We start from the raw sequence: 26,801 nt of genomic DNA on the forward strand, positions 1-26,801 counted from the left end.
CCAAGGGGAATGTGTCCTGGCCTCGCGGTCAGGACAGTTCCAGTTGCGGCGCCGGGAACCAGTTGAAGGGACGGGGAGCACTTTCTAGACCAACCCTGGGGAAACTGTGCTGAGCCTCTTGGAAAGGCCCCTTTCTCACCGTCTTCGAGACCCGCACACACTGATGCTCCGAAGGGCAGGTGGTGCCGGGTTGGGGCCCACCTGGTTGGGGCCCATCTCCCGAGCTCTTCGGCTCTTCCGGGCCGCCGCGCACGCCGAGGGAGCGCGAGAGGGCGCGAGAGGGCGCGAGAGGGCGGGGCGAGGCCGCCACACGGACGCCGCGCGGGAGGGCGGGGCTAGGCCTCCACGTGGACCCCGCGCGCGGGTGGGCAGGGCGAGGCCTACACTTGGACCCCGAGCGCCGGCGGGAGGGGTGAGGCCTCCACGTGGACCCCGAGCGCGCGTGGGCGGGGTGAGGCTTCCACGTGGACCCCGAGCGCCGGCGGGCGGGGCGAGGCCTCCTCCGGGGCCCGATCGCCTTTCCGGAGGGACCATCCTTGGTGGTGCGGGCCTCTGTCAGGACATTTAGCATCCTCGGCTCTGGCAGGACAACACCCCTGGGGGCGGCGCGCCAGGGGAAGATCCCCTGGGCGGCTCTCTCGGTCCTAAAATGGGTTAGGAGAAGCGCAGAGGGGCATCCACGCGGCCGGGGGGAGGGGGGCAGAGGCCGCGGGGGTCGCTGAGAAGGCCCCTCCTCACCCGCCCCGCCGCCGCCCCCAGCCCTGCAGCCGGTCAGTCCCTGGGCGCCCGAGGTCAGCCGGCTGCACCTGCCGCGGCACCTTTGTCAAAAATCAGTTTTGGGCATATGTGTGGGTCTACATCCGGACTCTCTAGTCTCTTCGAGGGACCGATTGACTTAAATAACTATCTGTGGCTACTGGCTACCAGATTGGACAGTTCGGGTTTAGACTGAGCATCTCAGAAAGGATACTGTTTGTAAGGCTCGTCAGAGAAAACATTGTTCTGCCTTGGGCTCCACAATAATAATTACTTGAACATTCCATGCTTACCATGTGGTTGCTGAAGAGGAGTTAAACTTCCACTGTTACCCAGGAAGTGGACTTCCATTTTTCTCTGTCAGTTTACTGTCAGGTCTTTAAGGGCTAGAGGCCCAAGAAGAGAGCTCCAGGCTCCAGGTCCCGCATTCAAATGCAGACTTCGAAACTGAGTGGGCAAGTTCCTTAACCTGTCCTTGACTCGATTTCTCCATCTATAAAGTGGGTATCATAATTATACCTATTTTATAGGCTTGAGGGTTAATAATACGTGGAGGTGCTCAGGATAATGCCTGGTGCATGATATGGACTCAAATAAAAGCTAGTCATTATTACTTCGTGTAAAACAAACAAAACCCCACAGTAGAGGAGGGGGACAGCCTACACTTTCTGAAGCCCCCTTTCTTGTCTTCTGAGGATCTCTTGTGTGCATCAGTACATGTTTCAAGCACTTTAGCTTTGGTAGCTGTGCAGGCACTGGGGGGTCTCCACAACCCCATTGCTATTATTCCCATTTTGCAGATAAGAACGAAGCCATTTAAATATTTGTCCAAAGTCACACGGCTACTGGGTGACAGAGTCAAGATCTAAAGCCAGCTTTTTAGGCTTCTGAAGTTTGTGCTTTTAACTTAATGATTTTCAAAATTTTGTGCATCGGAATGGAGAGCTTGTGAAGGGCTCGCTCTTGCGCCCTCCGCCAGGCATCCTGTGCAGGGGGGGCCGGGGGGCAGTGGTGGTGGTGCTGGAGTCCGTATTTCACAGGCCTCCCAAGGGGCTCCCCGGACCGCACTGGGAGAAACAATGCGCTCCACCAATTTCCCTCCACGTGACGGGCCTTTTCCAACTGTTTTCAATCAAGAGACCATCTTTGCTAGAGTAAACACACCTCCACTTTCCAGTAGGTGGAAAGTCTGGCTTAAGAGGAAACTGGGATTCAGAACGAGCTGGGCACAATGATTTATTTCCGCTTGGATCACACACACTCTAGAGTAGTTCACTTCCTCCTCACCAGGGTTTTCAATGTAGCCAGAAATATGCCTATTTCGATACTGAGCTCCAGAGAAGATACTCAGCTATGTGGAAGCATTAAGGCATTGCATCAATTTATCACGAGATGGGTGGGTGGGAGGGGAGATCTGAAGACCCACAGGCAAAGCCCCTCTGTGGAGCTGAACTTCCCGTCTGCTGCGGGGTGACGACTTTCCATCCTGGGGGAAGCACTATTGTCTCTTGTTCCGCCGAGGCCCCACCAAGGTCTGTTTGTGTCTGGCGGAAAGGAAGCTCATCCACACCGAGGAGCACAGGCAACGCCGGCAGCCCTGCTTGAAGCCCGGCGTGGAAACGGCTTGACTCCTTTGCCGTGCACGTCTCTGTAAACACACTGGGGAGGAACTCGGTCCTCTGTGTCCCAAATAAGGTTGAAGAAGTTACGAAGGGATGTCGCTGTAGACCCACAATTTCTGTTCTCTGGGCAAGTAATAAAAGGGCCAGCGGTGGCCCAGCCGCTTAATCTTGCCGGTTGTCCCTTCAGAGGAGGTACTTGGAAGCCTCCAGGGTCCCACCCCAGTTGCCAAGTGCGCCCCCAGCTCTGCACTGAGGACCTGGCAACCACTACGGGATCCCGCTTCTGACATGTTGCCGGACGCCCGCTGGAGATGTATGGCGCTGCGTCTGAGAAGAGTAAAGACACAGGGGGACCCTCTGGGCTCTGTGCCTTGATGGCCTCACATTCCCGTTTCATCCCAATAAAAAGAAAAAAGCGTTAAAAGAATGCTTTTAAGGAGAAAATATTTGCAAAGCACAAAGGATTGGTGTCCAAAATATACAAAGAATGCTTAAAACTCAATAATAAGGAAATAAACAGCCCAATTTAAAAACATCAGCAAAAGATCTGGACACCTCACCAAAAATGACAAACACGTGAAAAATGCTCCACATCTTATGTCATTAGAGAACTGCAAGTTCACACAATAAGATGCTACTACGTACTTATAACGGCTAAAATCCAAACAAGGACAACACCAAGTGTTGGTAAGGATGCAGAGCAACAAGGACTCCTGTTCACCGCCGATGGGAATGGAAACGGGGCACCCCTTAGGAAGACGGTTTGGCAGGTTCTTACAAAACTAAACATAGCTTACCATATGATCCAGCAATCGCACTCTTTGGTATTTACCCAAGTAAGATGAAAACTTACATCCACACAAAAACCTGCACAGGGATGTTTAGAGCAGCTTTATTTATAATTGCCAAAACCTGGAAGCAGACAAGATGTCCTTCAGTAGGTGAGTGGATAAACAAACTGGCACATCCAGACAGTGGATTATTCAGAGTAAAAAAAAAAAAAAAAAAAAAAAAGAGCTATTGAGCCATGAAAAGAGATAGAGGAAACTTACAAACTTACATGCATATTACTAAGTGAAAGAAGCCAATTTGAAAAGGCTACATACTGTGTGATTCCAACTATATGACCACCTGGAAAAGGCAGAACTATAGAGACAGTAGAAAGATCAGTGGATGCCAGGGGTGGGAGGGAGGGGTAAATAGGCAGAGCATGGGATGTTTTGGGCAGTGAAACTATTCTGTACGATACTACAATGCTGGATACACGTCATCATACATTTGTCAAAACCCACCGAATGTTCAAGACCAAGAGTGAACCTTGATGTAAACTGTGGACTTTAGTTAGTAATAAAGTGTTGATATTGGCTTATCAGCTGTAAACAAAAAAAAAAAGATATAAAATGCGTGTATAGGATGACTGCAATTATGTAAAACAGAAATAGCTAACAGGAAAGAACAAAGCCCAGTCATAATCCAAAGGGAGGCATTCCTAATTCTGACAGGCCCTAAAATAGGAAGGCAGGTTCTGAATAAGAAAGTATTTTTAAAGGAAATATAACATTGTGTTAGTGCTCCCTGTATGCCAGGCACCACGTTGGAACGTTTTAACCCTCACAAAAACCCCAGGAGGTTGACACTCTTGTAATCTTTGTTTACAGGTAAGGGAACTTGCTCAGAGGCCCCGGCTCAAGTGACAGCCTTGGGATTCAAAGCACTACATTATACTGCCTTTAAAAATAAGTAGCAACTAGAGTGAGGTTAGTTGTCCATCCTCACATCCTTCTGTCTTCCTCTGGCTCTCCTCACAATCCCCCGTAACTGTCGTCTTAAAGTTACCAGTGACCTCGTGACTGTCACGCTCGTGGCCATACCTCCTGACCTCTACTGTATGTGGCAATAACGACCATTTCATTCTCAAAGTTTATCTTCCGGTCTTCAGGGAACATTCTCCACTATCTGGATTCTCCTTCTCAGCCTTCTTTGACGGATCGGCTTTGCCCTCCCCTGCACCCACCAAAATAGACATTGCGAACTTCCATTCTCTAGGTGTGTGTTTGCGGGGAGGGAGAGTTGAGGAGTGTGTGTTTTAGTTACGCCCTTCAGGTGACTCTGCTGCAGGTGACCCAGGGCCACGCTGTGAGACAAACACTGGATGACCAGGTGTCACTCAAGCACCACAAATTCAGCAAGAGCAAAAGAATCCATGTTTTTTTCTTCCAAACCCTTGCCCGTCTGGCTCCCTCCCGTCTTCATGCCCTGCTGCCCCGCACCTGCCCTTGCCTGTTCCTCCCACCCTCTCACTCCTGAAGTCGATGACATTTTCTTTGCCATCTCTTTAACTCTTCACTAAGAATATCTCACTTCTCCCTTTCTGGCCCAGCAGAAATGTTGTCCTTTGAAAACCCTTTCCCAGTTCTCAGCAGGCAGAGTTCACCTGTCCACCCACTGAGACCCCACGGCTTGTGACCAGGCTGTAGCTGGTTATGCCCCTCGTGACACTCAGCTCCCAGCCAAGAGATATTTGCTAAACAGCTGATGGAATGTGTGCACCAGAGGTGATCTCATTTTGCTAAGAAGACCCAGCAGCAAAAAGGAGAGTGAAATTCCTGCACTCGCACGTAGGACCTGAAAGATACCGGAGAGCGCACCTTTACTTGGAGAAGGTTGCTATGTGTCAGGGGTCAGCAAGCTTTTTCCATAAAGGCACAGACAGTACCTCAGGCTCTGAGGGCCACGTGGTCTCTGTCGTAACTGCTCAACTTGACCATTTCTGACGAAAGCAGCCACAACGACACAAACGAGTGGCCGTGTTCCAAGAAACTTTATTTGTGTACACTGAAATGTGAATTTCATATAATTTTTTTATGCGTCATGAAAACGTATTCTTTTCAACCATTTAAAGATGTAAAAACCATTCTTAGCTGTGGACCGTAGTTTGTCCATCTCTACGTGTTGTTGACCTGTGAGCTACGGCTAACCCTGTGTCCTTCAGCACAGGACTCGGTACGCAAGCTTCGTTTTTTGACTGGAAGACCCCCCCAGGTGAAAACTTTATCAGTACAAGTAGAGGAGAACCTAGAATCTTGAGGACAGGACAGAGCACCTGCTCCTCCGCTGGACCAGACACAGTCAGAAGCCGGTGCTGCCACCTAGTGCCCAGCCAGCCCCAATTGGGGTCTTTTCTCTTGCCGCTCCCTAAGGACCTGGAAACATTTCCTGTCCCGTTAGCACATGGTGACAGCTGGGGTTTGTGCTCCTGGCCACACCCAAAGAGGACTTCAAATCAGTTAAAACAAAAGTGTAAAGGTAAAGAATTATAAAAACTTGATAAATCACTTAAAGTGAAAAAGTAAGCTTCAAGCCACAGAATTCTAAGGTCATTTAGCTCAGTTTCTACCACTCTTTTCCAAGCAACACTTAGCTTTCGGGTAAGAAAAATGAAGGTCCAGGAGGGCCAGGTGTTCAAGACGACAGAGTTTACGGCAGAGCTGGCCTGAGTTCTGCCTACCTTACCCCAGTGCGGGGTGCCCTGCACTGTCACACCATGCCTGTAGCATCCTGTGACCCGGGCACAAAGAATTGGAGGAGCCTGGGGGCTAAGAGCGGCAGGTTCCAGCCCCAGCCTTGCCACTGAACCGCTCTGTGCCCTCAGACACTTGGGCAGCCTTCATGCCTCAACCTCCCCAACGGTAAGATGGAGCAGAGTACCCACCTCATATGGCTGTGGTGAGGTTGACACATGCCTGCCCCCCGCTGGGCATGAAGGCGTTCGCCACCATCACGAATGTCCTGAGCACCTACTGTGTGCCAGACACTGAGTGCTTTATGTATTTTGTCAGATTCAATCCTTATAACTATTCTAACAAAGTGGATGTTATCCCCATTCTGTAAATGAGCCTGAGAAAGGTCATGCGTACTGTGGGTGGGTGCTGAAAATAAGGCTTTACCAGCGCCACCTCTTTGTACAAGTCCATCTGATGGAGGCTTCCAATGCAAAAGTGAGTTACCATGTCACAAATACCCAACCCTGATACGCTAGCAAGAATGAGCACCGAGTACTAGGTGACCTGGTGGCATTCTTAACATCCAGAAAGGCTTTTGGGGCGGGTGTGACTGTCACCGTTCCTGCTTGAAGGTGACTTTGCCTCTGTCATTTTTGGTCTTTGGAGTGTCTTTGAGTAGTGGTGGCGGGTAGAGGGAGTGCTTGGGACAATCTATATATAACGGTCAGAGCTTTTCAAATAGCAGCAGTGAAGTATCTTTCCTGTGTGCCCTGCTACTGCACTTCTTAACTTCTGAAGGCTTAAAATTATGGACTGGCCACCAAATGCTCAAGAGTCACCGAGACATCTGGGGACAATAAAAACCTTTGCAGAGCAAGATTCAGTGTTCCAACAGAGCATACTGCTGCATGTTTCAAACCTTGGATGTAGGCAACAGCTGCTGCTCCTTGAATTCATCTGAGACAGGCAAACGCCGAAAGCCTAGTTCTAAAAGTACTGAGGTCTCCCAGTTCTGCAAACTTTCCCTCACCCCTTCAACAGAGATACAGAAAAGAGACATTCTGACTGACCAGGACCCAGCCCACTCCTCTCTCAGGAACCCAGAGGCCCCATGGTTCTTAAGACCATGGGTGCCTATCGCTTTATACGGTTTAAAAGGTCATTGCCCTGGGGTCAGTGAAGAAGCAGTTGCAGGCCAGGAAGTGGGGCAGGAGGTAAGCACTAATCTGAAGTTGGGGCCTGGCCTTCATCACTGGTGGCATGTCTGTGGCACTTAACCCCTCTGAACCCTGAGTTCCTAGTCTGTAAAATAGGGAGGAGGGAGACCCCATACCCTTCACAGTTGTGCAGGCCAATGAGCCCAGAGAAAAGTGCAAAGGAAACTCTAAAGTACCATCAATGCGTTTAAGATGTTTATAACAAACTGAGATTGCAATGTCTGAAAGAGGAGACCGCTCAAATTACTTTTATGGCCAGTTGCCTGCATTCTTTAAGGTTTTGAGCACAGGTTTACAATCTCAAATGTTTTCTGCCTTACGTTCAATTTTCTCTACATCAGGTCAAGTGGGCAATGACGTCCGCTTGCTTGCATTGTCCTCGTCCCCCACCAGGCGGCGCTGCTTCCCAATTAGCAATTTCTTTTGGGGAGAGGCTGGCCGAGCGAGACCTTTTACAGTGGATCAAGTCGGAGCTGCAAGAGGAAAAAGAAAGACAATGAAAAACCACCCAGCCCCCCACCTCACCCCACCCCCAAAGTTCAAGTAGCAAATCAGGATCTTAGAATTAAGAGCTCTGGAGACTTGAGGCCAGCAGTCACTGAAGAAGAGGTGTGACTGCAGGCAGGCAGGATTTTTGATGCCTACACTTGTGATGTACCCCACTTTCCAGAGCAGGAACGAGGGAGCCTAAAGCCATCTTGCTTCCAAGATGGACAGACACTTGCATACACACAGAGTTCACGTCATGTGTACCCATGCTCCAATGTAGGGGCTCACAGTTTTCAAAAGAGGACAGCATTTAAGAATTAGGTCTATTTTTCCTGAAACGTGGAAAAGTTATTTTTGCACATATGAGTACAACAGCTGTGATTCATAAGCAGTGGTATACTAAAATACTGATGTTCGATTGACCTTAGGTATACAAACCGTGCGAGCGGACGGGCGTGCTCTGGGAAAGGATGGTGCTGCCCTCTGCAGGCGGTCTAGGGCACTGCAGTGAGAACACGCCCTCATCTGAGTTTACACCTGCCTCTCAATCTCGGGCCCCGGAGCCCTTCATTCTCATAATAGAACCCAACTTCAGACTGTCTTCCATCCCCGAGGAAAGGTCCAGAGGTGCAGCCACCATGTTTACGGTCAGGGCACCTCTTTCTTCTTTCATCCCCCAGACCTCAACTCATTTCTCTGGACAGAAACGGGCCCTTTCTATGGGTGGGGTAGGCGGAGGGAGTCAGCATTTTTCTTTATCCTTTGAGAGGAAAGATGGAAGGGTTATGGGGTTAACTACTGTCACAGCTTGCCTCCATTTGGTTTCACTGCCTTAACCTTAAATGTTTTTGTAATCAGTATGTAGAATTGAAAAAAGGTGTCCTCCAAGCTCAAATGGATGGTGGTGCTCAAGTACTAGATGCTACCTGTTAAAAAAAAAAAAAGAGAGAGAGAAATTACTTTATACTGTGCTTTAACCTTTTGGGAAACTTCTCAGAAAAATTAGATGTTTAGCACTTACATAAAAAATTAAATGTGGATTTGCCTTGTAAGACCTTGTTCTACTTTGGTACTGCAAGGCTCAGCCCATGGATATAGAGCCCATAGCTACCTCCACATAGATTTAATTTTTGAGCACAAGAAATATTTTGTCTTTTATAAGTGGACAGAGCGGAAACAACTAAGCTTAATATAAGGAAGAACTACAGTTACCAGGCTCCTTGCCACCCAGAGAACCACTGCCTTCACACAGACTTAACTCTCATCCACATTTTCCTCGTCTCTGAAAACAGAATCACAGTTCTCCTGTGCGTTGAAACGGAATTCAACTAACATTTGGGTGCCTCCTTGGTGCTACTTCATCATGCTGGACCTTTCCCATATATTATGTAATCCTCACAGCCGTAACTTAGACCAGCTCATCTTCTATCTGGGGAAAACGTGGCTCTGAAGCCCGGGGTTCCTTCCATCCTCTTCCTTCCTGTCGCCTCATCCTAACCGGTCTCTCAACTTCCAAGCCTTCTTTCAAAAACTATCGTCAATGTATTTTTTCTCTACTTAAAAATGGCAACTTCCAATTTTTCACTCAATCAACTCCAAATTCTCCAGTCTGGCTCTATTTTACCTACTGAACCACAAATCTCATAACTCTTTCAAGATGTTCCCTCTATGACAGCTGCCTGTGTCACCTCCCGACCTCACAACCCATCACCTCGGGTCCTGTGCCTTTCCACACACCTTCTTCCTAGAGCGCGCCCCCTGGTCCACACTGGTCCAAACCCTGCCCGTGCTGTCATGTCAGGCTCTCCTCCACACTCAACCTCCTCCATGAAGCCTCACACAAATCCCTCCAAGCCTACACTTATTTCTCCCTCCCCAAGCCGCCCCGGGCACTATCACAGCATCAGGATATGGACTGAGGGGCATGCATGCTGCTGGTGAGAGTGTAAACCACTTGGAAAACCACATGGCGAATCTGGGAAAACTGAATACTTGGCATGTCCTACAACCCAGCACTTGCATTCCTAGATGTATATCCCAGGGAACTCTCGCACATACAAGCCAGGAGACTGGTACAAAACTGCTCCTGTTACAAGAGCAAACGAGTGAAAACCACCCAAATGTCTGTTGACAGAATGGATGTGTGTGTGCGTGTGTGTGTGTGTGTGTGTGTGTGTGTGTATTATTCTCCCCCAATGCAATGGAATATTGTAAAGTTAGTGAAAATGAACAAACTGAAGGAATGCAACATCAGGACTGTAAAACCAGATGAGTAGAGACAGTCACAGAAGACGAGGTAAAGGGTACCCTTTCTAAAAAGCTCAAGAAAAGTAGAAATACACTGTATATTTGGGGAAGGAGGATGTAAAATGTGAGGGGAAAAGAGGAATAGTGAAATTGAGAGTAGTGGTGACCTTGCGCAGTGGGGGCAGGAAGGAGAAGGGTCGGTTAAGGGACACAGGTGATGATAGGAGGTGTGTGAGTTAACTGGAGGTGGGTCCATAACTGCCGTGTGTTACGTGTAGGTGCCTGTTTGCTGGCTAACGGAAAAGCCATCAGGGGTCCTGTGATCTTTTCAAACCCACTGCCCAACTGGGTACAGAGGGAACGTGCGTTAGGTGGCTCAGGACAATCATTCTTAGTGTCCATCACTGCACGGAACGTTGGGGACAACCGGAGGGGCTGGGCCGAGTGACATCCGTCGTCACCAGAGGACGTGACTGATGCATGGATATGTGGAAAGCACCTCCCCACAATCTCTTATAAAATTACTGATTGTGTAAAGACTGACTTGAGACTGGATTATGCAAGACAGAACCAATGTAATTCAAAGGTACTCTATTGGGAGAGTTTCCTGGAAAACAAAATGGTATTAATAAATTTGAGGAAGTAGTTAGGTCCTCTACGCTTTTGGTGAGGGAGGGCCTGAACCAGAAACACCGCTCTTGGGTGATAAGGACTCTGAGCCGCCACGGTGCCTCTGGCACACAGTGTGTGCTCAGGAAGCACAGAAGTGCAGACTCTTCTTTCAGCGGTCACACAGGTGACATATATATAGTAAGGCTGCTTGTGGGAAACATTTCCAGATGGTAAGTAACTTGGGGATTCACTGCCCACATTGCAGGAAAATAACGGGTTGATTCTTTAAAAAGGGAAAAAACCCCAAACCCACGAGGTATGATGTCCTCCTATCTTTCACTTTTACAAAATTTGCAATAAAGCACAATTCTTAAGCCATTTTTCATTTTTTTTATTGCTGTTAATTCAAGGAAAAAAGGTTGCATAAAATCCAATCTGTTCTAGAAATATAAGTGGCCTTTCCAGTACATAACATTTCAAATATCAAAGTATATGGTAAACATACAAATAAGGAGAAGGTAACATACCTCCTATGTACAGTACAGTCTTTTAAATCATAAAATAAGCTCCATAAAGTACAACTGGCAATGGTTCACAATGCGGTCCAGATGGGGCTTATCAAAACTCTCACTTGAACAACTCAACTGCAGCTCAACAATTAATTTAATAATGTGGTCCAAAAATACCCAGATCAAACAAAATACATTTAATCAAAATAATTTCCTTTACTCGGACTTCTTCTCTTTTTAAATTAAAGCTTTCGTCTACCCCCCCTTCACACACCCCCCTTCCTTCCCCTTTAACTCCCACCCTGGAAAGAAGGTTTCAAAATGTACATTGGTGCTATAAATATAAATTCTATCTGTGAAGCATTACACGAAGCTTCTTTCTTCAAGTGTTTCCTTTTGTCTGGCAATCTGTTAGGCTTCTGAACCGAGACCAGATATTCAAGTTCCTCTGCTGCACACCAATGTGACCCCACACAACAAACATCTGTCGATTCTGCCCTGTACTGAGGATGGGGAAACAAACCCAACCCCAAGCCCTCAACCTGCGACTCTACAGTGGTAGCTGCTCACTGCTGTTGAATGCAGCAGTCCAAACCTGCACCCCGTTCTTCCAGATAACCTCAGTGCACTTTAGGAAATCAAAAATTACCTGGAAGCAATTTAGTACATAGATTGGCTTTAAAAAAACTTTTGTTTTTAAACAGCAGCATTAAACTTAGTGATGTGACACTGACGTGATTCATACCATCTTAACACACGCAGAATTCAGTCTTTCACATTATAATCAAGCATCGTGGTAAACTGTTATAAAAGTGACTTTGCTACGAGACAAGTTAGGGAACAAATACCTGACTTTTGTAGAAACGCAGAGCTTCTGTTCAGATTGCAATAAAGCATACACATTTTAAACACAATGGAACACTGTAACAGTTGGTGTAGGAAAAGAAATCTTGACTCAAGTGTCTCTTTTACATGACACAGTGGTAGACTACAGGTAAAATTGGCTGTTGATTTTCATGACAAACACACACACAGAAGAACCACACTCACACTAGTTTGTTCACTTTATGTCTCTCTGAAGCAACAGGCTAAAAAAGTATGATGAAGTAAAAAGGTTTTGTTTTTTTTTAAAGAAAAAGCTCTTTGTCCACTTCATATGTCATATTTTCTCAGTTTCATATGATTTTACTTCCTCCTCTCTCTTCCACTTGTTTTAATTTTTATTTGGACAACAAGCACTGCATATATGTATTTACGTGGTGCTGTTTATTACATATATACACACTATTTTGGGAATGTGATTCTCCCTTATGATTAAGGTGAAACATTCTACCCTCAATTTATATGCAGAGCAGTTTACAAAGTGTGGACAATGCAGTGCCAACCACTCCTGCGGCCACTGGAAAGAGTGGGGGTGGGGGAGAAAAGCGGAGTGTAGGACGAAAGTGAGAAAAACTGGGGAAGAAGCAAAGTTTTTTTCCAAAACCACAGGACTGTCACCAGTGTTATTAAAAAAGGTCAAATACACAGTTTTAAAGATTCAGTAAACATTGCACACAGCAAGTATTCAGTGTAAAAAAAAAAAAAAAGCACGCATCAACATTTTCCTTTTGGTAGTCTGTTTGGATGTTTAAATTACATGTATCATACAGATAAGCCTGTTGTTGTACCAGGAGACCAGAGGCTCAAAAGCAATGCATTCTTTTTTGTTTTGGACATTTTGGTACAAGAGAAATGAAAACTCCCAACTGCATAGAAATCTAGGAAATGTATAGACAAAGAAACACAAACAAAATACCTTTCCTTTCCTCCCCTCCACACCCCAACCATGACTCCCCACACTTCAGTGTATTAAGTAGGCAAGCTTTACTTGTTTCAGTCTGCAGAATCCAACGTATCATTAGAAGGGGGGAGGGGAGGTGCGTATCTCAGTCTGTAAGTGCCTAAAATGGGAAAGACAGAACTGCTAAGTCACTGCGTACAATGCAATGCATCACAAACCACTACAAGATATCAAATGGGCATGCTCCTCAGCCGCTGCTCCTTCGGCAATACTCGGACCGCAAAATGGTCCATAAAATGACTTTAAAAAAGTAATAATGAAGTTTGTGCTTTAAGTTCAACCTAAAGCTATCAAACTCAATCTTCCCTTAAAAAATGTCAAGCACATACTCCCAAGTCAAGCCTTTTTTCTGTGTGAGATCTGGCAAAATGACAAAAGCCTAATGTGAGTGAAAGGTAACAGTTTCAGGTCTACACTGAACTTGGTATCTTACACGTACTTATTGAAGAACAATTTCTTTATTCTGGTGGTAATAATATTAAACTCAGTTTGAATCTCCTTACTCCAAAAACCAGTGCTTAAATATTTTGTGCCTTTTAAAATGCAATAGCACTGAAAAAAAAAAAAGTCTGCTGGGAAGGAAGGGTGTAGCGTGAGGCCAGGTGGTTATGCATAGATAGACCCAGACAACTAAAAATCTTCCATGTCAGATGACTATCACTTCCTAGTTTTTCAGCATTTAAAAATTTTGCTTACTCTATGACACAGGATTGTCGCTTTAAAAAAAAAAGTGCTGCTAGCAAGAGATTCGCAAATCCCCATTATATTCCTTAAGAAGTGCCTTATGGTTTATTCCTTAATTGGGAACTGAATTTCTCTGAACTTCCTTGTGCTGTGTCTGTGTCCTGTGTGTGTCCACGCTAGGTTTTGCCATTTGCATTTTATGATTTGTCACTGAGAGCACAACATCCGTAAACAAACACACAACACCTCTTTCTGCTTCAACAGGATCACCGTGATCACCAGGGGAGGGAGGGACGGGCACACTCAAAAACAAGTCCTCTGGGAGCTCTCATGATTACCTTGTTGACTGGCCTCCATGGACGACTGCTTACACTCCTGTGCATAGTGCCCGCTCACACCACAGTTGTAACATGAAACGTTCCCATTCTTCTTGGGCCCCGAACCACTCGTGCTGGCGACTACATTAGGTGCTGGATACACAGGATAGAACCTCCCGAATCCTGCCATCTGCTGCATGCCATAGTTGGCTTGGACTGGGTCATGCACCAGTCCATTTGCATATGGAGTCTGAGGCAGAAAAAAAGGAAGTTGGTTTCCATTGCTCTGATGTGCTTGGTTGAGGTAGCTGCCATTGCAGATGGATGGCAGAGTAAAGAACGATGGGACTCGGTACATTGGTCCAGGCATTGGATTAGGATAATAGTAACTATTTAGCTGAAGGTTTCCATTGGTCCCACAGCTGCACCTTCGCCCACAAGAACCACAAGGACCTGAGCCCATCTGCTGTGGAGGCAACACTGTCCCGTTGGCGTTCGTGTTTCCCACAGCACTGATGTAAGACGTGCTGTCGCCCTGCGCAGTACTGTGTGTCAAAGCAGGGCTCGGGCTTGGGGCGGGACCGGGGGTGTGGGTAGGAACCGCGGGAGGAACACTCGACTGGGCCTGGCTGATGCCTGCTCCCGCGGACTGGGCAGACGGTGCCGCCGTGCTGAGGACGGTGGAATTCTGGCTGGGTAACACCCCGGCAGCAAGGGGAGAGCCTGGCAAGGGGTAGGAAGCTGGTGGCTGTACGGCCGAGAGGCCAGCTGCTGGAAGAACTACCTTCACATTGGTAGGCTGAGGGGCTGTCCCTGTGTTTCCCTCAATCTGAGGCACCATTTGATTTAGTCCTACCACTTGAGATGCAGATTTTGTGATGGGGTCTGTGGTAGCAACAGGAGATCCTGGAAAACTACCTGGATTATGAACAGGAATAAAGGCAGTGTTTGGTGATCCGACGCTCAGACTCCCGGTTGGTTGCTGGGAGAGGTTCACCGTGCAACCCTCGGAAGATCCCTGCGGCGGCGGCAGTTTCAGCCTCTGAATTGTGAGGTGCAAAGCGGGAGTACTACTATGTGGAAGGAATGTTGATGGAACAGGTAAAGGGGACGCCAGTAATTCAAGGTGCTTTTCTGATTCTGCAGTAGAAGCTGTTGACCCTAGTATTCCGACGGGGGTTGAGTTCGTGGACTCCCTTATTGCAGAGAGAGCAACAGGGCTAGGAACAAGCATCCCTATTGTTTTACCATCAGCAGATTTGGGTGGAGGAACGACCACCTCAGACTTCTGGGCACCATTGTGCATGACACAGTGTAAAGTTGGCATAAAAGAAATATGCTGATACTTGGGTGAGCTTAAGGGATCTTCTAAAAGGTTTGCATCGTCGTTTCCTAATGAAGCAATCTGAACAGGTGGCTTGACAGTGACAGTCTGGTTGACAGAACCATAACCTGTAAACCTGGTTGTGGATGGATTTCCAGAATCCTCAGAATTGCTGTCTGTGTCTGAGGGAAACAAACATAACTAGATGTTAACACAAGCATAATCTCCCAACCTTCTTGCTAGAAATAAACTTTAAGTATATCTAAAATAAACACTGAAGTTTGGACTAATAAATGTATCCCTAAGCTTCCTGACTACCAAGCTGACCTTCTTTTAATTTTTGGCTTTCTGTGGACTTCACTGTAAACATATGGAGATTCTGGAAAAGAGGCAAGACTATGGAAACAATAAAAGCTTGGTGGCTGCCAGGGGTGGGGGCCCCAGAGAAGGATGAACGGGCAGAGCCCGGGGTGTCTTCAGGGCAGTGGAAGTACTCTGTGTGATGCTGTAATGGTGGGTATGTATCATTACACATTTGTCCAAAGCCACTGAAGGTGAGCCCTTAGATAAACCATGGGCTTTGGGCGATAATGATGCGTCAAAGTAGATTGGTTCATCCTTGGTAAAACATGTGTCATTCTAGGGAGCAATTGTTGATAACAGGGCAGACTATATATGTGTGAGAGCAGGGAATATTTCTGTATCTTTCTCTCAATTTTATAGTAAACCCAAAACTGCTCTAAAAAATTAAATCTTAAATTAAAAAAAAATCCATGGAGAGGTAAGAAACAAAAGGTTAATGGAGACTGAATGAAGCACAGTATAAAATACAGACCTTTATTACAGAGAAAGGGATCAGATATTTTTAACCTTAATCAATTTTAGGCAAATCACTTGATTTATATTCTGTACTACTAAACCCGAGGTCTTCACATTTGTCTCACATAAATAATACAATTTAAAGGAGTTCAATCAAGACTATATTTAACTTGGGACTTCCCTGGTGACGCATTGGTTAAGAATCCGCCTGCCAATGCGTGGGGACACAGGTTCGAGCCCCGGTCCGGGAAGATCCCACATGCCACGGAGCAGCTAAGCCCGTGCACCACAACTATTGAGCCCACGTGCTGTAACTACTGAATCCCGCATGCCTAGACCCCATGCTCCACAACGAGAGGCCACCGCAATGAGAAGCCCACACACCACAACTAGAGAAAGCCCGCGTGCAGCAACGAAGACCCAACACAGCCGAAAATAAATAAATAAATTTATTAAAAAAAAAAAAAGACTATATTTAACTCAAATATCCAGAGATAGGGAAAGGAAGAGAGTTTTCTTAGAATGGAATAAATATTCTTACTTTTAAATATTTCAGTGGCGGAAAGAAAATTTAAAGCTACCATTATGGTCATAAAACAAGTGTGCTAGAGCACAAGAAGCAGTGCCATTTCTCCTAAAACAAAACAGCAAAGTGGCAGATACAAAATTGTACTGCATTTGTTTTTATTACTGCATCACTCTTCTGCTTGTAAACAGAAATAACTTTAATCTAGACTTCCCCTGGATTTCTTGACTTTTGGTATAAAGGGGACAAAAGACAAAATCTAACTCACAATGTTTAAATATCGTAAACCCAGATACTGCAGTACTATGTATAGAGACCATTCAGTTAAATGTAGTGCCTAATTTAACATCTTTCTGCCCATAAATATAAGCAGAATTGCACTGTGTACTTAAAATGTTTATATTTGTTAAGGTAATAACTAGTTATATTCAGTTAAGATGCTAAAATCTTTTGAAACAATACTAAAAACAAATCATACTAGTCTTCCTGGAGAAAGGTTAAATAGAACCTTCCTGGAGAAAGGTTAAACCTGAACCAACCTACAGAATGTCAACAATGTTATTAATTCAACAATAATAATTTATATTAGAAGAGATTCAACTTATGAGTAAGTGGTTCTAACATATACTCTCCTTAATAGCTGAGGAGTTTCTGGTTAAACTTTGCAAAACAAAAAGTATCCAAAAATTAGTAACTTATTTAAGGCACTGTATTTATATCTGTACCTTCATACAAGTATAGAGTTAAAAATAAACATTTAAGTTCAAAAGAAGCTGTAATATTTTTCAGATGATCAATTCAATTTCTATAGGAATTGGGCTTTGTTTAAATCTTCTTAAGTCATAGCAAATGGCCCCATGATCCCAAATGGTTTTCTAAGCATTATAAGGACTTACCCAGCTATTTAGAGAGAGGTCCTCCTTTTTTGCACTGACTCTGAAAAGTATAAAGTCTTACAACAAAACCCCTTTATGACCAACAAGAACAACAAAGCCACATGCTTTTCAAAGCAACCTTTCCATGCACTCAAAATTCTAAAGATGATCAACACTTGTTATCACAGTGGACATTTTCCCCCCTGGTTGGTTTCAGAGAGCCCTTAATGATCCTTCATTTAGGGAAGGCTCATTTAGTCATGCGATAACAGAGCCTATCTGAAAAAGGGCAAGCTCCTCTATACAGGCCCACCAACTCACCCTATCTGATGACAGGAAAGGACTGCTGCAAAGTCATCTAGGCATGCAGATGTACCCTTAATTCTGACAAAGAGGCAAATCTGCACTGTTAGCTTAAGAGCCATGGATTATTGGTACATCCTACAGAATCGAGCATAGCATATTGAAAGCGTCTCTATTCTGGATAAGGCATAAAAATTATCTCGTTTAACCTTCATAAGAGCTCTGGGCAGTTACTTTCATTTTTCTTCTTTCATGAGGAAACTGCAGATCAGAAGTGCAGTGTTGCCTCAGATTAGTAGAACTGGCAGTAGTCACTGCATGTTACATTTGTTATGACTTCAAAATAACTTCAAAGTAAAAACTGGCTTTAACTGTATGTGATACAGCAGAATCACTGTCATAGCTTCCTAAGATGTGACCTGACGGTATAACACAAAGGCTAAGGTCTCGAAGAGCTGTGGACTGTGCAGGAAAAAGCCACGTCTGAAATGCTGTTGTTAAAGGATCTTTATGATCTTTAAGTGGCCCAAGAGAAACCATTTATTACTGCCCACCAGCATGGACACACCTTATAACCAAGACACTATTACTAAGACGTTTATAGCCAAAATGTTATCAGATAACATTATCATTGTAAAGAATGACATCCTCATTCAGCATATACATTTTTGTGTGTGTCTGTGGACCACTTTTAAAGTCTTTATTGAATTTGTTACAATATTGCTTCCGTTTTTTTATGTTTCCGTTTTTTTTTTGGCTGCAAGGCATGGGGGATCTTAGCTCCCCGATCAGGGATCAAACCCCGCACCCCCTGCATTGGAAGGGGGAGTCTTAATCACTGGACCACCAGGGAAGTCCCAACATATACATTTGTGATACCTCATTTCTGGAATGGCAGGGTAAGAGCCTCTGACACTCCATTCCTCCATAAAAGCAACAAGAATCCTGGCAAAAACTATCAAAATCAACTTTTTCAGAACTCTGGAAATCAATTAAAGGCTCGCAGCAATGTGAAGAGTGTTTATTAAAGAAAAACAGCTGAATCTTGTAAGAATAGCAACCACTGCGGTATTTCACCTTGCCCGAATTCTTGCTCACATTCTCCACCTCTGAAGTAGCTTTGTAAACTAATAGTCTTGCAACTACAGTAGCTACGAAAACAAGCAGCCTAGCAGCCGCTCTAAGAAACATGGATTTGGAACTCTATAAAAGCACCTTCCTAAGGAACCATCACTATCTGTCTGGCAACTTGAGTTCACTCTGTGTTAACAGCAGCTTACCCACAGGGCATGTGTCACAATCAATCTGCGGCAACCGTTTAACAATTTGGCTGCCTGGACTGGCATGACCAGTTGAGGCTAACAATAGTCTGACCAAAAAACTTAAAAGGAAAAACTGAAGAAGCGGATGTTCACAGGGAGCTCTGAAAAGCTTCAATATATTCCTGGGAATCTAAAAGGCCATGCTCATATCTAGGGCTATATATGCATGCCCAGGAGAGACCTAAGAAGGCTCTATACTCTTATTTCTGGCTGACTCTGAGCCTCCATTTAAGGAGGAATTGAAGACATAGTACATACAGAAAACAAAGCGCAAAAGAGCAGATGTAAATCCTACCTTATCAGTAATTACAGTAAATTTCAATAGGTTAAACACTCCAATCAAATGGCAGAGATGGGCAGAATTGCTAAAAAACCATAATCCAACTATAAGGTGTCTTTAAGAGATACTTTAGAGTCAAAGACACAAATAGGCTTAAAGTAAAAGGATGGAAAAAGAGGTACCCTGCAAACACCCAAAAGAGAGCTAAAGTAGCTATATTATTATCAGACAAAATAGATTTTAAGAAAAAAATTGTCATTAGAGACAAAGAAGGATATTTATAATGATAAAAAGGGTCAATCCATCAGGAAGACATAAACGTTATAAATATATGTGCATCTAACAATATGCAAGCTTTCAATCTTTCTACATTGACTCTACATTTTGTTGTGACTGTCTTCTTTCTCTTTAATTTCATATGCAGTGAAATAGGTTTAAAAAAATCAACATCACTAGGAACTGCTAAGTCAGTAGTCTACACGACACCCTTTTATACCAATTAAAGTCAATAATGACATTTACAGTACCATAAAAATACTTATGTTTGACTGATTTTAAGAGCACACATTTTCCTCTGACACCCCCAAATCCCTCCAAAGAGCAAACCTCTGTCTTTTTCTTCTTCACTTTCAAAACTTTCTCTTCCATCATGTCTTGGGCTAGACGGAGAACTGTAACTCTCTGAAGATGTTTCTCCACATGTGTCATGTCCAGATCCAGTGTCCAAATTCACATCTAAAAATAACGTGATTTTTAAAAAATAGAATTGTTTAGTTAAATAAATTTCTGAATTGAACCATCAGAAATTAGTTACACCCTTAAATTTTTTTTTCCAAGTTTTTCTATAATTACCTAAAAAAGCTGGCCTCTGACCTAGGTAAAAATTCATTACTGAAGCACAATTTTATTTGAAAATAATTGACGACTTTTTTGCGGGGGACAAATGCATTCTTAGGCAGAGGCAGAGGAAAAAATCAATATAACAGACTTTAAAAAATCAGAATTAAGATTCTTTGCAGGATCTGTCCAATATTAGCACATTGAGCCACTTTTTAAGTCTATACATTTTAACTCCTCAGAGCATGTTGTAAAATTCTTTCTTTAAAAGAACTCAAAAATAGAACTGACTGCCAAAAATGCCTATTCAGTTAAAATTTGTATGCCTGAATATTTAAAAAGAGTAAATTGCTTCCCATGAAGTAGACTGAGTAACCCCTGAGTTCTAACCAGAAATGATGGACTGGGAACAAAACAAAACAAAACAAAACCATTGGGATAGAGTGAGCCAAGATTTGCTCACTAAAATGCAGCGAAGACTTTGAAACTCTAAAGAGTAAGTTTCAGAAATGTAAAAAGAAAAAATAAAAAGGCAGCTATTTCTCAAAATGAATTTATGAAATGATTTTGTTTAGATTATATAGCTAGCAAATATTCTAACCACCAAATGTCATATATTAATTTGCAATTTTCAAAGAACTAAATACATAAATGTAAATCTATGCTGAACATAATTTTCCCTTTCTGACAATCCAGGTGCTTCAGAATTGTGTAGAGTCTTTGGAATTTTTATAATAAAAAAATATGTGATCCTTTGGAGTCAGAGGTGTGACTGGAAGGTGAGGATGAAATAACTATGCCAAAGGCTATTCCACAAATTGCCCTTTTAAACAGAGAGATAAACTGTTTTATCTATCATGTCTCAAAGAGATATTAAAAGCAAACACACTGCAAAACACAGATGATGAACAGCACTGACTGCTTTGGGGAGAAGACAACATGGAGCGACGCAGTGAGGGATTTATTTTGTTCCCTTTTGTACCTTCAGAATTTTGAACTACATAAATGTATTTTACTCAAAATAGAAGTTAAATTTTAAATTAAAAATAAATAAGGGCTTTCCTGGTGGCACAGTGGTTGAGAGTCGCCTGCCAATGCAGGGGACACGGGTTCGCACCCCGGTCCGGGAAGATCCCACAGGCCACGGAGCGGCTGGGCCCGTGAGCCATGGCCGCTGAGCCTGTGCATCCGGAGCCTGTGCTCTGCAACGGGGGAGGCCACAACAGTGAGAGGCCCGTGTACCGCAAAAAAAAAATAAATAAATAAAATAAAATAAAATAAATAAATAAATAAATAATACTTATCTTTAACTGAGTTATTTAAAATTTTCAGCTTCAATATAGTATCTACACTTATGATATGCGTGATTGTTCTATTAAAAAAATCTTAAATATATCTTAAGTTTACTGAATGCTTAAAGGTAATCACCTTCTTAAAGGTAATTCCTTAGTATTTCAAAGGGGAATTAATAAACAGAGGGTTTTCCCTTTAAGTTGGAGCCAGCAAACATCTGAGCTATACTAGACAATAAGACAAGTTGTACAAAGTATTGATATATATATTTATAGTCGTACTCTATAAATGTAAATATATATGAATCAGTGACATATATAGAGAACAAAATAGACAGAAAAGGTTAATCTTGAATCAAAAATCCTGAGATTGTACTTTCATAATATTTGAAAATAAAGAAATAAAGGAATTAGAGCCTGAGATGTTATCAAAAGTTCTTATAGATAGCTAGTAGGAAGCAGCCACATAGCACAGGGAGATCAGCTCGGTGCTTTGTGACCACCTAGAGGGGTGGGATAGGGAGGGTGGGAGGGAGACGCAAGAGGGAGGGGATATGGGGATATATTTTTATGTATAGCTGATTGACTTTGTTATAAAGCAGAAACACACCACTGTAAAGCAATTATACTCCAACAAAGATGTTTAAAAAAAAACTTCTTAATAACGTATACAGCATATGTTTTCTTCTAACTTATTAGAATAGGGAAAAGGAACCACATTACTGAACACCTCTGTGCTTGATACTAGCTAAATGCTTTTCATGTTATCACATTTAAGTTTTACAGTCTGGTGAGGTAGATATTCTTCTTCTTTTACAAACTTAAGAAAATGGTGGAGTAAGGATTCAAACCCACATCTGTCTGAGATCAAAGTCCACACACTTCTCTGAAAATATGAAGCTAAAAGGGAAAGAACTGTTACAAGCTTTTTTGGCATAGTTCCCAAATCATGTGAGAGACGAGAGAGTGATGTCATGAGGGTGGTATATATTTGACAGGAATTTCAACTATAGAATGACCTGATTTAGTGTGTGCTTTAGAAGACAGTGCAGAAAATGAACCAGAAGGAGGAAACAGACAGGGAGGCCTGGCAGAAGCTATTTCTAATCATCCACTGACAGAGAACTCTTGTCTTCCTTATTTTAGCTTCTCCCCCTCCTTTTAGCTGCCATCACCACAGGAAACCTCAAAGATACTGAAGTGTTACAATATACTCATAAACATGGTTTTTTCCCATGTCATTTTCCCCCCAAAGACAGCTCAGTTAATTAATTCAATGAGTGGGCCAGATGATTTTAGAGTCAAAATGCAACTATATTTCCTTATCAATATTAAATCTCTCTAAACAAATAGCTAGTTTAAAAATGTACTCCATTAAGAAAATGGATATATTCTGGTTATTTATGTTGCATCACAACTGAAGGTACTAACATTTGAATAAAATTTAAATTAAATCTTATTTGTAGGGTCAGCTGTCAACATATGTGTTAGAAACAGACACGGACAAACACTTTCCTAGAGGTCTGTGAGCTTTTATTCTTTTTTTAAAAATCTTTACTATTAGTGGTGAAGGTAAATGTAACACAGAAAAGTTACCAATGAACCAGCACAAGGGACATTTCTCAGTCAAATGAACACAAAATCTTTCACTTAAAAATAAAAGAACCTTAAAATAATGGTGGGTAGATGGAGACCACACAAATCGAGTACAACGAAAATCTGAGGGTCTGAATTCCCCTGAAGTCCCATAAAACTCCACAAAGGACAGTCATTAAAACATGAAAAAGTCAACAAGATTTCTATAAGTGACTTTACATAAGAACGGGTACAGGCTTCCACGAGGGTGGAAAGACCCCGCAGGTCCTGCAGCCCCTGCTCTGGAGCAGGGATTGGCTGAGAAGGAAACAATCGAGGAGACTGCTGCTACCAGGGGAAGGAAGAGGTGCCAGAGTGTCACTGTAGCAAAGGAGAAATTTACCTCCGTGGCCGAATCAAATTTCCTGCATTAAACAATTCTGAAGTATTAATGGAGTTAATTCAGAAATCACTATTCTCATCAACGCAGGAAAAAAAGTGTTATCAGGCTTTGACACAACAGCCTAATACCTCCTGCAATAGGTACCCTGCTAAATATATTTAGGTGACGTGTATTTGAAAGAAAAACACCCTTACCTTTCACAGAACCACCGTGGGTGTGCTGAGGAGCGGAGATTCGAATACCATTTATTCTACTATTCAATCTGTTGTCAGTTTTCTTAATTTTCTCCCTAAGCCGAAAGTATACATGTTACCCACATTGTTTATGAGTCCCTAGAGAACAACACTAAGTACAGTATTAATAAAATTCCCCTCAAATTTTTTTATAATTAAAAAAAAATGTTTAGTAAGGTACAATGTAAATCCAAGATTCATCCTTTAGTTTACAGGGCTGAGAATTTTGCCCCTCCAAACTGAATATAATATTTGGCAATAGCTTTATTTTTATCACCTGCATGTGTTGATTATTTAGAACTGAAAAAATTAAGTCCAGAGTAAAAATATAAAGAAAACTAATGGAAAAATACTATTTATACTACATAAATTAAACATGCCCATTATCAAATGTTGTCTCCTCTTACCAATTTCTGTTACTGGAAAGATTAAATTGCACCTACTTTTCTATTTGTGACTTTCCTTTTTTCTTATTTATTGAAGATAAACTTCGTTTTTCAGTTGAATGCTAGGGAAAAGAATAAAAAAAAAATCCGACTAAAGCGAGACCATACTCGTGTAGGTATCCTCTTATTCTGATAAAAAACATTAAAATAATGCAGTCCCAGTTGTATATTCTAACACGTTTTTATTTCCAACCTCTTTTTTGAAGTTACCTACTTGACTCACTAAAATCTGCATATTCTGACAAATACTTAATATTAATTATGAGTATAATATTTATTTCGTAGTTTGCTTTTAAAATGGATGTGTATTTTTTCTTCTCATCACAAAATAAAGCACAATCAAGTAACCGGTATTTGCTATACGTTTACTAATATTCTCGTAAAGTTCAGGTTGGTAAAACTGCAACACACAATTGCGTCAACTCTAAGAATAAAAGGTGCTAGCGCTGAAGTAGAGGGGGAAAAAGTATAATCACATAGACCTAAAACTCGGCCATTAAGTAAGCATGACTCCGATAACACACAATTCCTCAAAGTATGCTTTAATGCTTTAGTTCGTAAAAACACATTCCAGGAAAGGTTAACATTTGGATCTGAGTGTTGGCCAGTAATAAAAATCAATTTTCTAGAGAGAAGGTGGCTCTCTCCATAGCTGTACCAGTATCTCTCATGTATCTGTGGTGCCATGTTACCTAAACACACTTGAGAGCATTCTGTTCTCTGATTACACCAACTCCTAAAAACCAAGTATTTCCTAAGTACATTCAGGATTTGCTGGTAAACTGGCCCAACAACTCATGAGGGAAGGTCCGTTTCAAAATTCACATCACCAATAAATAGCAAGACAGTGACTGAAATGTGAATAATTCAAAAGCAAAAAACCTGGCATAACAATGCATCCCTAGTGAAACATTTTAGGCATCACAATAAAATGTACTAATATTTTTGAGCAATAAAAGTAATACAGGGCTTCCCTCGTGGCGCAGTGGTTAAGAATCTGCCTGCCAGTGCAGGGGACACGTTCGAGCCCTGGCCCAGGAAGATCCCACATGCCATGGAGCAGCTAAGCCCACGTGCCACAACTACTGAATCTGCGCTCTAGAACCCGCAAGCCACAACTCAGCACACGTGCCACGACTACTGAAGCCCGTACGCCTAGAGCCCGAGCTCTGCAACAAGAGAAGCCACCACAACGAGAAACCCGCGCACCGCAACGAAGAGTAGCCCCCGCTCGCCTCAGCTAGAGAAAGCCTGCATGCAGCAACGAAGACCCAACGCGGCCAAAAATTAATTAATTAATTAAATTTAAAAAAAAAAAAAAACAAAGTAATACATATACACTTCTTCAGGTCACAGAGGAGCTCAGATCATGTACACCAATTAACTTTGAAACATTCCTTCATTTCTTCTTACCAGATACACTATCTGACATAATAATGCTTAAAGAACTCGACTCTCATGCAGTGACAATGCTTGAACAGTATGGCACGAAGACAAAACAAAGCCCCCGTACCTGGTCAGCTAAGGCCACACAGTGCTCCGGGTGCTGAATGGTGGTGCAGGTTTGCTTCCTCCAATCCATGATTCCATTCTGTTCAGAATACTGCATGGTGAGCCCATCCAACGGAGAACAACTTGTACCAATAGTGCTATCAAAAGAAGAGTTCACGCAAGTATGAAACTCTGTCTTCAATCAGCTAACCTTCTCATCTCATAATGAAGAAGCTATACTAATCCTTTCTTCAGTATATTAGTTTTTTATAGAATGCCTAGCAACAGCTCTAAGGAAAAAAGTCTACTATAAGAATAAACCAGTTCATACCTCTCTTACCTATTTAATAATTAATACCTGCCTCTGAGGAGGTTGACAACAGAGGCACAGTCTGTCTTTAGACTCATCCTGCACCATGCACAGCTGGGGTTACTCCAATCTCAAGAGAACCACTATGTACTGTGTGTGTCTAAGGCAAGTGAAGGGACAGGATAATGTGACTGAAAACCAAGAGAAACACACAACAGAAACAGACTCAGAGAGAATCCAGAGAATGAAGTGATTGGACACGGACTCTGAATTAACAGTGCTTCACATCGGTCAAGGACTACAAGACGACGGAATTTTGGAAGAATACTGGAATATATAAAAAAAGAACCAAATTTAAATTCTAGAACTGTACAATAAACTGAAATTAAGAACTCAATGGATGGAAACAGATGAAAAAAATCATCGAAGAGGAAATTTGATCATGAGAAAATAGACTGGAACACAGAGGAAAAAAATGTGGAAAACAAAAAAAATTTGAGAGAACATCTAGGACATGGTGAAAAGTCTAACCTGTAAGCATCCCGAGCCTCAGAAGAGGGACCAAGAGAACAGGCAGACGCAATATGTGAAGAGAGAATGGCCTGGGCTTCTCTAAAACAGAACTGTATCAAACTTCAGACTTAGGAAGCAGAACTCATTCAAAGAAAGCTACAAATATATCATAGGAAACTGCTGAAAACCAGACAATGGGAAAATTCAAAAACACAGTCAGTTTGGAAAAGCACACTAACTTTCAAAGAGCAGCAATAAGATTGAAGAACAGTGTCCACTGTCCACAGTACCCACTGTCCACTGTTGCCCCTAAAAGCAGAATCTGGGGATGACACAGTTGATGTGGGAGGTGATCCAGAAGTGGGAGCAAGGAGTGGGGAGAACGAAACAGGAAAGGAGGAAAAACCAGCGTGTGGGTCCATTAGTGAGACTGCCGCTATGAGCGACAGAGGC

General features: G+C 43.0%; 1 protein-coding gene across 5 annotated transcripts in view; it reads right to left on the reverse strand.

The window, feature by feature from the left end:
• Positions 1-2,013: 2,013 nt before the first annotated feature.
• ZCCHC2 (zinc finger CCHC-type containing 2) overlaps positions 2,014-26,801 on the reverse strand; it is a 58,481-nt gene continuing 33,693 nt past the window's right edge. The window contains exons 9-16 of one of the 5 annotated variants that reach the window (XR_010932994.1): positions 25,548-25,683; positions 24,032-24,096; positions 23,550-23,644; positions 19,855-19,983; positions 13,821-15,305; positions 12,826-12,898; positions 8,400-8,513; positions 2,014-7,571 (exon numbers count right to left, since the gene is read on the reverse strand). Coding sequence is in view for 3 of the 5 variants with exons in the window: in XM_067698894.1 (XP_067554995.1) it covers positions 12,831-12,898; positions 13,821-15,305; positions 19,855-19,983; positions 23,550-23,644; positions 24,032-24,096; positions 25,548-25,683 (1,978 nt within the window). In the remaining 2 variants the exon portion in view is untranslated. Of the gene's footprint in view, positions 7,572-7,613; positions 8,514-10,813; positions 12,899-13,820; positions 15,306-19,854; positions 19,984-23,549; positions 23,645-24,031; positions 24,097-25,547; positions 25,684-26,801 lie in introns of those variants that run through there. The other 4 variants (XR_010932993.1, XM_067698894.1, XM_067698895.1 and 1 more) reach the window with 4 other exon arrangements.

Source organism: Pseudorca crassidens, chromosome 12, assembly GCF_039906515.1.
Source record: "Pseudorca crassidens isolate mPseCra1 chromosome 12, mPseCra1.hap1, whole genome shotgun sequence".
Lineage (NCBI taxonomy): Eukaryota > Metazoa > Chordata > Mammalia > Artiodactyla > Delphinidae > Pseudorca > Pseudorca crassidens.